This window comes from Poecilia reticulata, linkage group LG19, assembly GCF_000633615.1.
Source record: "Poecilia reticulata strain Guanapo linkage group LG19, Guppy_female_1.0+MT, whole genome shotgun sequence".
Lineage (NCBI taxonomy): Eukaryota > Metazoa > Chordata > Actinopteri > Cyprinodontiformes > Poeciliidae > Poecilia > Poecilia reticulata.
In genome coordinates this window covers 16,180,690-16,194,287 of record NC_024349.1, presented here as the reverse complement: position 1 = coordinate 16,194,287, position 13,598 = coordinate 16,180,690, and the positions used below count along the sequence as shown (strand labels likewise).

General features: G+C 37.5%; 1 protein-coding gene across 4 annotated transcripts in view; it reads left to right on the top strand.

The window, feature by feature from the left end:
- The window catches only part of arhgap27 (Rho GTPase activating protein 27), a 32,285-nt gene extending 20,081 nt beyond the window's left edge, over positions 1-12,204 (top strand). For 3 of the 4 annotated variants that reach the window (XM_017301722.1, XM_017301723.1, XM_017301725.1), the window contains 15 exons: positions 1,833-1,913; positions 2,024-2,146; positions 3,148-3,228; positions 3,335-3,397; positions 4,644-4,711; positions 6,179-6,263; positions 7,152-7,253; positions 7,439-7,537; positions 8,681-8,786; positions 9,421-9,555; positions 9,939-10,037; positions 10,125-10,202; positions 10,293-10,424; positions 10,571-10,676; positions 11,052-12,204. In XM_017301722.1, the coding sequence (XP_017157211.1) occupies positions 1,833-1,913; positions 2,024-2,146; positions 3,148-3,228; positions 3,335-3,397; positions 4,644-4,711; positions 6,179-6,263; positions 7,152-7,253; positions 7,439-7,537; positions 8,681-8,786; positions 9,421-9,555; positions 9,939-10,037; positions 10,125-10,202; positions 10,293-10,424; positions 10,571-10,676; positions 11,052-11,229 (1,536 nt within the window). In that variant the 3' untranslated portion in view covers positions 11,230-12,204. The remainder of the gene's footprint in view (positions 1-1,832; positions 1,914-2,023; positions 2,147-3,147; positions 3,229-3,334; positions 3,398-4,643; positions 4,712-6,178; positions 6,264-7,151; positions 7,254-7,438; positions 7,538-8,680; positions 8,787-9,420; positions 9,556-9,938; positions 10,038-10,124; positions 10,203-10,292; positions 10,425-10,570; positions 10,677-11,051) is intronic. The other variant, XM_017301724.1, reaches the window with a different exon arrangement.
- Positions 12,205-13,598: the final 1,394 nt, after the last annotated feature.

Here is a 13,598-nt window from a genome sequence, read left to right as displayed (position 1 = left end):
TGTGGAAAATGTTGCCAGGCAGGCTGACGTGTTATGTGGCACATCAACATAAACACTTTTACATTTAAATGCAACTCGTGCTTTAGAAACTAAGTCAAAAGCAAACAAATGTAGTCACAGTTAGGCGGACATAACAGCCAATCAGCTCAGTTATTGTGCCCCTTGCGTCACAACGCAGAAATAACTGTTTTGTTTTTTTCTTTAAACATTTGACGAAGTCATGCAGTGAAAATTCATGCTCCAGAACACAATTGTGTTTTTTACTAGGTGTTGTAAATTTGTTTGAAGAGCAAGAATACACCTCTGGATAGAACTTGATAAGGGTTGATACATCTGAGGAACTGGTGTGCCTGGAAATCTCAATAAATACCTGCGGATGTTAGTGCTAGCTTGCTAATCTTAGCATGCTCAGCTCGGAGCTCAGTTTGTTTTGGTCTGGTTTCACAGATGCCGTATCCAGCATCGGTACATGATACCAATGCTGTTAAAGGAGTACGTCGCTCAACTGTGTGTGTGACTGTGTCTCAGTGGTGGAGAAGTTGTCTTTCAATCACAGAGTTGTAGGTTCAATTCTAGCTACACTTGTCACATGTTGACATGGTCCAGAGCAAGTGCTTTGACTCAAAAAGCATAAGATAAATTTAACTTGCTTACCATTTCTAACTGCACCAAGGCACTTGTATCTGTTGCAGTATGAGTGGATGTATTATTTTATTAAAAACCACAACAAAATGGCTTTTTATTTTTTCAAACAGCTGTGCGGCCAGAATACTTTGTTAGTGAGACCTGTAGTGGTTACAAAGTCTCACCTTTTCTCCGCGTAATCTGCGCGTTACATACCTACATAGTTTTCTCAGTTTTATCCTGCGGAAACCATCTGTTATGCCACTGAAAAGGTAAAAGTGTTCGCAGTCTGATTTCTCAGAAAAACTCATCAGTTTTGCCTTAAAGTTTAAGTCAATACTAGACCAGTTAGAATACTCAGACGGGTGCTACAGCCAAAAGTTTTCTCTGTTAATTGGCTCAGACACTGAGGAACAAGCAACGTGACGGGTAATTATCAGGCGATGAAAGACATTTCTTACCTGGCACACTTTATTCTCGCCATAAACGCTGACTCTGCTCGAGCTATGACCGATAACCCTGACTCAAACTGTGTTCTCGCCTGTGTTCAGCCCCCTCCCCCAACCTCGGCTTGCACTCTCACCTAAATTCAAGACCCAATTTGTTGTACAATCCTGAGAGAAAAAGAGACCATTTTTGATGGATGAGGAGAAATTCATTTTCTTCATATCTTCACAACAATCCATTCTGTGATGATAACTATATAGGCTCAACATTGTCACACATGCATGATGGGGCCTTCCTGTTTAGTGGCTGTGACATAAAAAACATAATAATTCTTTCAGAAAAGCATGTTTTGAAAGTCACATCAGCTTTGGGAAATATCATTTATTCATGTTTCATCCTTTGAGAAACGGTTATGACATCTAAAATATGATATATGCCCTTTAAAATCACATCCTGGTTTAATAAACGGCACCTGTTTTTCATTACATTGCTGATGTCTTTTATGAAACCCTAAATGTATATTTTGTTGTGGGATTTAAGCCGTGAAGCAGCAGCTCTGGTTGGAAAAACTGCATTAGAAAAAGAAGTTCACTTATTACCATATATCACTAAACATGGGATTCAAATGGGAACATGTCTTTTTTTTTTTAGAAAATATTCTATTCTGTAACTTCTTTTTTTTTTTTTTTTTTTTTTTTACTGTGTGACTTAATAAGTTACAGAAAAATATGCCAAATAAAAATGTTTCTGTTGTCTAACAGTGGATCAAGTCTGTGGATGATCAGGGCCAAACCTATTACTACCTAAGAGATGGCACCAAGTCCGAGTGGAATCTACCTGAGGTGAAGACCCTTCTCTACTTTACAGACTTTTTTGACAAATTAAGTTAAGAAAGTGGAATCTCTTGTCATTTTTATGGTGTGAAATTTCTTCTTTTTTTTTGTCCTTAAAGGCCCCTGCAGCTCCTTCTCACTCCAACATCCCGAACGGCGATGAGAATGAAAATGTGCATGTCATCAAAAACTGGAGAGACTCGAGGATACCTGCTCAATTCTGCACTGGCCAGGAAGATGGGGTACATGCATGTACACACTAACGCCATCATAGACATGTGCATGTACACACAGGTTGTGTGACACATCCAGGGTGTGTCCAACAGCTAAATATAAAGTTATGCAGTTGGCAAGTAGTGTGGGTAAGTCTGTGTTTATCCGCCAACACTGAAAAGGTTTAACCCTTATTTAGCAAGGCAAATCGACTGCATTGCTCTCTGATTGAGGGAGAGGCAACATTTGCATAAGCGCCAGTGAGACTCCTGTGTACGAATACGGGCTTATACTTTTCCTTACTACAAACCTCGGGATCCAAAGGTTGAACTTTTTTTTCCAATGGGCGCAGTGGAGATCGCTTAATCAGAAAATATTGAATTAATAAATTCTGGACATAGGCAAGGTACTCACAGGCCACAAATTTCAACATTAAAAGTAGTCTAGTTATAGAAAATCAATCACTTAAGATCAGAAAGATGAAACCGATTTTTGCAGGTTTGCCTTAAAAGAAAGAAGGTTTCTGTTTTGGTCTCGAAAGAAAACATTGTGGCTTAGCATAAGAACTGGAGATGAGAAACCCTTTCTATGTGAACGCTTTCTGTATTCGGCCAAGTTCAGTACACGAGCGTGCCCGAATCTGCGTTTGTGTGAAACTCGCTGAATGTTTGCGGGTCTGATTATTATCAAATTAAAATGGCAGCAGAAAAACAGTTAATTGCAGGTAGAAAAGATTTTACTTGGTTTTTTTTATGTCTCACTCTGAAACAATTGAAAAAGATATTACAGCACAAACAACTATTTTTAATCACTTGAGTCATTATTTTAACTCCTTGAGTTAATAATAATCATTCTACCAAAATGAGCTCAGTTTGACTAATTCTGGTCAATTACAGACGTGTAGGAGGAAGTTGCACCCATTGAAATCTACGACACGCTTCAGTTTTTTTTCCCTGCTTATTCTTCTGTTCTGTTTTGTCTTACATTCGCATATTTGACACTAAGATTTTCATTCGTGCTCCGATTTTAGAGGTTCACCCAGAGTCATCTGAGGAACACGTCAGACCACAGCAGCGACGGCTCCAGTACGGGAAACTCTCCAGAGCATAATGTAAGTGGACTTTTTTTGCTCTTCCATTTGAGTTTTGTGACATCAGTAAAGTGAACCATCCGATCTATCCTTGCATCTGAATGGTGTTTTGTATCTCTCCTTTAAGGCTGTTGGGTTTAGACCCTGGAGAAATCCTTATTATTTGACCTCAAAGTGGCTGCGCTATAATGTAGGTCATTAGTTTAAGCACTCACCTGAGCTTTAGCCATAGATAGCAGCGTCTATCTATGATGGGCAGAAGGTGTGGCTATTAATAACTTGATAAGCATTTTTTTAATATATAATTTCCATAAAAACTTTATACATTCAAATCACCCTGCCTCTCATTAGCAAACCATCTTTTCTCTGCAGTGATATAAAAAGCATCTCCCATGTGCATCATCACCACTGCAGATAAATATATTAATAAAGTGAAAGTTGTTGCCTTAATATCAATCAAGGAAAGCAGTATGTTCTGTTTTCTGACGGCAAAAACAAAATTTCAATATGTTTGCTTTTAGATGCTGATGTGAGTTTAGCCGAGCAAAATATGTTATAAAAATAACTAAAGAAAAGAAAAGATTAGTTTCACATCTTTGTGATTTCCAGAACGAATCCAATTATTTCAAAGTACTTTGTAAGTAATCCGAAGCAGATGTTTCTTCATCCCGCATGGATGAACAAGAATATGGCCTTGTTTATGCCCTCAAAGCATCAACCGTTTGAAAGTCTTATATTAACTGTGGATTAATAACGTCTTAACATGTCTTCATGGGATGTCTTAACATGTCCTCTCCGCTGCCTGACTTTTACTTCCTACTGTTGTGCGTCGAGCTTCCACGGCAACAACCTAACTTGTGACTGAGCTATTAATTCACTAAGTATTGGACTTTTTGGTTAAAAGACTGAAAAATTATAGATCAAAAATCCTTGTTTCTTCATAGGTGTTGGGAGACATCAAAGCGGCTTGCAGAACTGCGCTTTAAGTTTCACTTTCAGCCTGTGCTCTTTAATTTTGGTCAGTGAATCTCAGGTCTTTTAGTTTCTACTGACTGTGTGACATTTGTTTCACAGTGTAGCATTCATTGTAATTTTCTTCTACTAAAAAAGGTCCTCATGTCAGGTGATCTTTATACACTCAGTCTGCAGAACAAAACGCCTCAACCTTGTCTTGGGGTCTATTTGCAAACTTCAGATGCAGATTTTTGTGGTCAGGGTGCAGATTTTTTTATTTTTTTTATTTCTTTGTCTTTTGCAGATGACACTGCACTGTAGAATAATGCAAGAGCACTCGGAGTCCTTTTACACATTTCATTTTTAGTTTTATTTCCCTGTAGAACACCGCCTCCTTCATCTCATTTTTCTCACAAACGTCTAACGTGTACAAAGCAAATCTTCAAAACAATGAAATATTGGCTTTTCTGATACAATTCCAGGTACAGAATTTGGAGAAAGCGGGAATTCTCAACAAAACAAAAATCAGTGAGAACGGAAAGAAAGTAAGGTAAGCCACATTGTTCTTTTTTTTTTAGACGTTCGTTGTTTCATAGTTTATGTATATTTTGATTCTTACGCAAGTTCATTTTAGTAAAATATAATATAATTAAAAACGTAGCCATTATTCAAAAAGTAAAGTAGCACGTGTTTCTGTAAAATTAATTATTATGGCTTACATCCCATGAAAACCTAGACTTTTAACATAGACTTGCAGGCCTCCTGAAAAGTACATTTACCTACTGTAATGCATATGCATTTAATACTTGGTCAGGACTCCTTTGCTGTGAATTACTGCTTTGATGCTATGCTGCTTGTCCTGGGTTAAAGGTGGGCGAAAACGGTTTTTAAAAGCAATTTAAAAACCAGAAGGAGTTTGTGCCTGATGCAGTAAAAACTGCAAGCAATGATTGCTCAACACTGGCTTCAGCTGATCAATCCCCCCCTACTGGAAATCATTGCTTACTGATTGCTGTAGGCATTCTTTTGGAGAATGTGGACTGATTGATGAGAACTTCGGCTCATCTCCTTAGTTGATTCTGGTGTCACGCGTTTTCTCCCGACGACGCTCCGAAGGTCATGTGTGGAGTCGACCCAGATTGTCGGCAATCCAGCACGGTGATACCAGGGTCATTAAAGCGGCCTGTGGTACGTTTGGCAGCGTGACAAAGGGGGTCAAGTGAAAGTTTGCGAGCAGAGGGGGAAGCATTAAGTGCGGTAAAATTTCAGCAGCACTGGCTGGGGGAGTTGAGCACACAGTGGGCAGCAGATGAGATTAGTCGTCAAATCGGTGTGAAAACTTCACACTACCCCTCAGACAGCTTGTTTCTATGCCTCTGCAGTCTTCTTACTGATTCTGGGACCTTGATTTCCAAATGAAATGCAAATCTTGCTTTCATCTGAAAATAGGAGTTGGAGACTTGGCAGCAGTTCAATTTATTTTTATTTTTTTCCCTTTTCAGCCAAGGGTAAGACATTCTGACGTTGTCTCTGGTTCAGGAGAGACTTAACATAAAAAGTGCAACAGTTGCAGTCCATGTCCTTGATAGGTATGTGTGGTGGCTTTTGAAGCTCTGACTCCAGCTGCAGTCCGCACCTTCTGAATCTCCCCCAAAACTCTTGAACAGGCTTTGTTTCGTATTCCTCGTAAGACTTCAGTTTTTCCTGTTGTCTGCGCGCAAACTTTTTCCAACACATTCTTTTCCATCAACATTGTTGGATACGGAACTGTGTCAAACTCCAGCTCCATTACCGATGGCGTTTTGTGGCTCATACTCCTTGTTGGAAAGTGTCACTGACTTTCTCCTTAAGTCAGCAGTCAACACTGTGATTGCAAAGATGAAAGATCTCCCTGGTTGTAATACATCTGTATAATATTTTTGCTTTTAAGAACTTAATTACTAAAATCATTTTCAATAATGTTATCAGTTTTTGAGATGCACCTAATCTGTATGTCTTATCTTTTTTTTTTCCCCAGGAAAAACTGGGTTCCAACATGGACAGTTCTCCACGGAGGAGTCCTGACGTTCCACAAAGACCCCAAACCCTCCCCAGGCGCTGTGGTAGGGTCTTCACTTTATTAAATTCGGTGCTTTATGTAGAAAAGAAAAAGAGAGTTCTGGCACTTCTCTGTTAATGTCACACAAATATGGGACAGGAATGTGTGTAATATTTCTATATACATTTGCTTATCAATCTACAGATTAGCAGTTTTATTGTACTTGGAGCCACTTTTAATAACGTCAAGCCTCATGGCATTAACATGGACTTGAAAAATAACCTTGAAAAAACAAAGAAAAACTCTTAAAAAGCACAAAGAAGTGACAAGTCACCCTTCGACTTATGAGTTCAATAAGCTTATTACTATTACAGCCAGAAAAGTATATTTCTTTTCAGTATTGGGTCAAAGTTTATTTTTGTTTTCTCCTTCCTTAAAATGCGTGTAATTTTTTCCCCCCGTCATTCTCTAATGTGGTTTTAGTCTTGCTGTGTTCTATTCAACCCCTTGTATTAATTATTGCTCGTAAGGTTTTGCCATATGAATATATATTCCTTTATATTTCATTTCTTAGTTTATTCCTCCTTATTGTTCTTTGCTATTCTGCTTCTTAAACTGGTTTTAGCCTTTCTTGAATTATTCTTATCTCCTTCTCGTATCATTAGTAAACCTCCCGTTTCTCTTGCATTCACGCTCACCAGTAGTCTTCGCTCTTGTGATTCACCTGCGCTGCCTCTTCATCCCCAAATAAAACCCTAAGCCGCAGCGCTGCCTCGGCTGTTCTGTCACTTCTGTCAGAATCGCCAGCGTAGACGAGCTTTCGGGTCACGAGCCGGCAGTGACAGTCACGTCTTTTGTTCAACTTCAGTTCACCTCCTGGAATGTGGCGCAGTCAGTTTGGTGATCAGCTGAATTTATTTATTTTTTTTCCTCTTGTTTTTCCAACGAGCAGAACAAGACCAATCAGATTGTTCCAGAGTTTACGGTGGAGCTGAAGGGCGCTACGATTGGCTGGGCCACAAAGGACAAATCCAGTAAAAAGAATGTTTTAGAGGTGTGTCTGTTTGTTGACACTGAAAGCAATGTTAAGTGTTCTGCTGAGTGGATGATTTTTACTATGAGAAAATAGAACATGGTCAGTTAAAATATAATTATATACATGGAAATTTTTTTTATTTCAATCATTAATAGAAACTTTGATTAAATCCTCCATGTTGTATGTTTTCTCCCCTCCTTCAGCTCAAAGGGAAAAATGGTGTGGAGTTTCTTATCCAGTACGATACGGAAAGCATCATCCATGACTGGCACAAAATTTTAAAGGACACCATTCAACAGCTCGTAAGTCCTGGCAATGAGCAGAGCCATCAACAGGAAGTAGTTCCATGAAAAAAGGGGGGAAGTAAAGGGGATGAAAAAAAGGCATCTCTTATGTAAATGCTTTGAATTTGCAAATTAGGATTGCTTGTTCTTTCCAGGACACAGAGGCTGATTTTACGTTTGTGTTTATATTTAAAATGGTGAACTTTTCATAAAACCAGGAAATGGGAGGAACAACATGTTATGGCTTAAGGTTAAAAAGATCCATTCTGTCATCAGCTAATCTCGCTGAACATCTTAGATTCTGTTTTACATTTCGTCTCTCAGGTCAGAAAATGTCAAATCTGCTCTGAATTGAAAGACCTTTACTTTAAATCTTAAATACGGCCATTGGAGGCTCTGACTGAGGAATTCAGGTGTTGTTACGCTGAGCCCTCCCTGCAAACCTGCAGAAATGCTTTGCTGTTTATTGGCTTAAAATTTCTATGTCTGTGTAGAGTTAAAAACTTCTTGACGTGGCCATTCATTCCCAGGTCTTTTATGAAAGTAAATGCTTAAAGAGATTTGACTTGAAAACTATGATTGAAATAAGTGGCTAAAACCTCCATGTCAAGGTTTTAAAAAGTCTTAAGTATGTTCTAAATTATACAATTTAGTTACATTGTAAGATTCTATGCTGTTTGCTTCTGTCAATGACTCGTTTTTGTTGGGTTTTTTTGTTGTTTTTTGTTGGTTGTAATAACACAATTAGAAAGTTAAGAAACTTAGCACCAAGCTAATTAGATCGTTTTATTTAACTTACTTTGGTCAAGCATAAGCGTCACGTTTAACTACACAAGTAAATTTTAATGAAAGGGTCAAACTGTCACTGGATTCAGATTTTGTGAATTGCTTTACCAGAAAAAGAAATTTGCCAATTTAAAAAAAAATAAAATTTAAATTGCCCTCTTTGATTTCAGTATTTGCTTTAGATCTACAAACAGATCTAAAGATGGTAAAAGGACATCTTGTGGCTAGAATGCTAACTGTACATACGCAATTGCTGGGAATATTTATTGTTTCCAAAAAAGAAAGGGGAAAAAAAATAGTCCTAAATATACTTTTAGTTTCAGATTGAAACTAAATTAATCCGTATTCAACACTGCATTCATCTCTGTTCCTCAGGACTACCAGGAGCATCATTCTGAGGAAGAGGATGGGGACCTGTATGAAAAAATTGGCAACGCAGACAGAGACGAGAAACCCAGCGCTGCCATAGACAAGCGAAGACGTAGGTTAACTTAATTTTGGTGAAATGTTTTTGATCAACTGAGCTTTCTTGCCTTTAGCAACAAACGGCATTTTGGCACAAAAATGCTGTTTTTGTGCCAAAAATCTGTATGGACTCAACCATACAGAATGTTGCCCAGAAGGACAACATTCTGTATGGTTGTAGAAACTAAAAATCATCTGTGGGAGGAGTTTGGTGATTATGTGGAAAATGAGGGGTTTTTTTTGTTTTGTTTTTTTTTTAACCTCAATGAAGTTCTAAATAATTTATCCTAACTGGGAAAGTTTATTTAGGGTGTTGAAAGAGGCTCATTACTGTTGTTTGTGTGTTTGGTTGTCGTGTCCATTTGTGTTTTGCGGATCTGAAGAAGACTTAAAGTACTACATTAGTAAGTAGTACTGTGAATGATTTTGAAGGCTACATTGCTAAACTTACACAACCAAAGACAGGAACTGGTTTCACATTCTGAGCACACAGTTGAGCTTGTTTCCATGTCCTGGACCTCCCAGGGACGCTTTATATCTTCCATCCTGTTTGTGATGAACCTGAAAGAGTAGCCTCTTGATCTCTGCCTTCACCTGTGACCACAAAATATAGTCACACTGTGTATCTTTTTTTTTTTTTTTTTTTTTAGCTCCAAGGCCAAGCATATCTCAATCGCCCAGCAATGCAGGGGAAACGGACCCGAAGAAGGTTCGGACCAAGCTGATGAAGTTCCTCATGAAGCGCCCGACGCTGCAGTCAGTCAAAGAAAAAGGCTACATAAGAGGTCAGCTTGGCAAGGGTTTCTAACCAATGATTTTATGGATTGCCGGCGGAGATATTCATCCCTTTATTGCGTTAGATACATTTTACTCTCTTTTGGTTTTTATATTATAAAAAAAGGCTAAATTAAGAGCTTAAATGGATGACATCAGATTTCGTGCAGCTAATAATGTAACTACAACAGATCAAAATAGAATAAAAACTCCTGTACTTTGGGGAAAAAAAAAAAAAAACTAACAAAAAAAAAACAGTAATAGTAAAGCTTGTTGCATAAATCTCAATCGTTCTTACACTTTTTTGCTTTTTTTGTCTCAATGTTTGTAATAAGAAGCTTGTTAATATCTTTGTTTTTCATGCCGTCATAAACAATGATCTTATTTTGCGCAGAAAACGTGTTTGGTTGTCATCTGCACACACTCTGTGCCCACGAGAGGACCACAGTTCCAAGTTTTGTGGAGAAGTGTATTAATGCAGTGGAGAGGAGAGGTTAGTTAAATAAGGCAAATATTTCAATCCTTTTTTTTTTTCTTTCTGTATTAAAGTAGTTAATCAAGAGCTGCTGGTTATTTTCAGGTTTAGACATCGATGGGCTATACAGAGTCAGTGGGAACCTTGCAGTCATACAGAAGCTTCGCTTCAAGGCTGATCACGGTGAGGTCCATTGATGGTTTGTTTGAACTTTTAAACAGCAGCGCCCCCTGCTGGGTTTTAATACTTTGTGCACACGTTGTCTTACAACAGAGGAGCTGGACCTGGAGGACGGTCAGTGGGAAGACGTTCACGTCATCACCGGAGCACTGAAATTATTTTTCCGAGAGCTTCCTGAACCTCTTTTCCCATTCAGCCACTTTAATGAGTTCGTCACAGCTATAAGTAAGTACATTTTCCCCCACTTCTTTGATATGTCATTTCATGGAACAATTAGTAAAACGTTCGTTTTTATTTGAATCTTGTCATTTTGTTGTCAATGATTGCTCCATAACGATGCTGTACTTACCGATTTTCTTTCATTTTTCTAGGAATTTCTGATTACAACGCAAAACTTTCTCACATTTATGAACTGGTCAAATCACTTCCTCCTGTAAACCATGACACTATGAAACTGCTTTTTGGGCATTTACAAAGGTTTGAGTCTTTTTTTTTCTGCTCTGATTGATTTTTCTATTGCATTATTTTGAAAATAATAGCATTTTACAGTGCCCTTTAAAAGTTTTAATATGATTTCAATGTTTCACCGAAAACGTTTTTCATGTCATAGACCAACACAAATGAATGCAAAGTTGTGAAGTGGAGGGTAAATCATAAAAGTTTTTTAACATCTGATGTCAAACATCAAAAAGACCTAGGAACACAGCCGGAATCTGACAATCTAATTAATTGAAATGTAAAAAAAAATGAAAAACAACTTAATTTTCTGCTGAAAATAAGAAGATTGTATTGGCTAAATTCCAGTTTACTCAGACTCACTGTTTCTTCTGTCTCTCTCTCTTTGAACGACAGGGTAATTGAATCTGGAGAGGACAATCGCATGACCGTACAGAACGTTGCCATCGTGTTCGGCCCAACGCTTCTCCGGCCGGAGACGGAGACGGCGAACATCACCATGCACATGGTCTTCCAGAACCAGATCGTGGAGTTCATCCTGAATGAATACAGCCGTCTCTTCTACTCTAGCTAAACGCAGTCGCTTGTGCACCCGGACAAAAGTGCATAAAGTGCTTGACTCTTCTTCTTTTTTTTTTTCTTTTCTTTTTTTTTATGGTTTCCCTTTGCATGTACATCAGCAGCTTGAATGCCACATGTAAAATTGAAGTTGTTTTCTGGAATAAGTTAAATGTGCCGTTGCAAATTAACCTGCCAAGATGAGGGATTTTCAGCTGCTGTTGCTCTGTATGTTGTTTTTTTTTTTGTTTGTTTGTTTGGGGGGGTTTAACCTGAGGACCCTTGCACTGTCAAACTGTCTGCACCAGTATTTTTAGGAATGTGTCTGAGCCGCACAGGTTTGACTTTTCTTCAGTGAAAGAAGCACTATCAAACTGCTTTCTCTCTTTGAGACTCTAAACTGTCTAAACCTCACTAGCCACTTTCTCCTATTTTGACTATTGCTTTTTTTTTTGTTTTTCGTTGAAGTCAAAGTGTCAAAACAAAGCAGGATACACTTAGAAAGCATTAATGCTGTCTTAAATTAGCTCTCATCTTTATTTTAAAACATTTTACATCTTTTTTTTTTAGCATTTGTTTTGTATTTTATGCTACAGTATATCACTTAAGTCAATAACAGATTGTATCCTAATATTTTCCTTTTTTTCTCACCGCTTTACCCTTGAATTTATTGTAATATAGACAACTGAAGTAATGCCACCATGTGCCAACATGTTGGTCTGAAGTAGAAAATGAAATAGATATAGATTTTAAAAGACAGTAAGAGTATTTTTCAATTAATGCTGTTCTTAAAGAGATTGTAAAATAATGCCATGAAGATGAAATAATGATTTATTGAGAGTTTGAAGCAAACTAAATCTAATAGTGAAATAGAAAAGTGGAAATTAGCATAACTGTGTGTCCTGTAAATATTAATAAATGGCATATTTATGCTGTAAGTTGGTGGAAAAAGCACAGTTCTTTCTATAATAAATTAACTTTTGAAAAAAATGCAGAGGTTTCTTTTTTTCTTTTTTTACATCAAAATATGTCATATAGATCACACTCATGTTATTTGGGGGACACCCAGCTATGTCCATCACAGGTTTGATGCTTTGTCCACAAGCACCAACTGGACTAAAGTTCAATTACTCATTGAATTTACATACAAACTCCAGTTCAAAAATTACTGGCAAAGTTTTAGCTTTAGACAATGACTGGTTTAAGAAAAAGTTGAATATAGAAAATTCAGTGTATGTCTGTAACTCGATTCAAAATCCAAATTCAAAAATACTTTATTGATCCCACAGGGAAAATAAATGTAATTCAGATTCTTCAAAGAGTTATTGTACATAGTGATGGCTGTTGGCAGAAAAGATCTCATGTTGCAGTCTGTATTACAGTGAACTTGAAGAAGCCTCTGACTGAAGACTCTGTTTTCCTTACAGTCTCGTGATGAGGATGGTCAGGGTTGTCCATAATTTCCTTGGTTTTATGATGAATCCTTCTTTGCATCGTCATCTCCAGAGGTTCCACAGTCGTCCCCAAAACACAACCAGCTGTCTTCATCATTAAAATCTTTTTAAGAGTGAAACTCATATAATTTATTTGCAACATACATTTCAAGCATTTATTTGTTAATAAATGCTGTAACTGGGGTGTTGAAGTAGCCTTGTGCTTTACCAGTTGTCCTCAGTTCGTATGAATCGTTGGGCCTAGTGTCTCTCATTGTCTTGATAATACTCCATACTTCCTCTGTGGAGTTTTTCCAGGTTGAAACCACAGATGTTAGGCTTTGATCTTCACACATAAAAAGTTGTGAAACAAATGAGCACATTTACAGACATTTTTGCAGCTTTATTCACTAGCATTAGAAGAAAGCTTTAAAATCTGTTTTACTTTCTCACAGGCACGAAATTACCATAACTGACTAGATTTTCAAAGTCTATACAGAAATTCAAATAAAATATGAACAAAATCAACAATCATTTCTACTGCTACAAAAATAATTTAGTGTATAAATTATAACTATAATGTTTATAACTTTTTTTTTTATTGTTAGCTGTATGCAGAATAAACCAACTAAATTTAGTAGTTTTCAGGTGAATGCTCATTCTACTGGGGAATATGCAGTTTCTGCTGCTCTTTAAGTTGATCGACATGTACTGGCTGGGTAATTTGTCAGATTATCTGCTTTATTATGACTGCGCCTCTTCGTTTTCACTTTATGTCCATGTAATATGCTAAAAAAAAAAAACCCAGCTTGACAGAGGGGGGATTCCTCTGTCAAGCTGGGTTTTTTTTTTCAACTTCTTCTGAGTAGCACAGCAACAAAAACTGATCTAAAAAAATGTGAAGAAGAAACCAATTCAGAACTTCTAACAGCCTGACGAAATACTGATTACA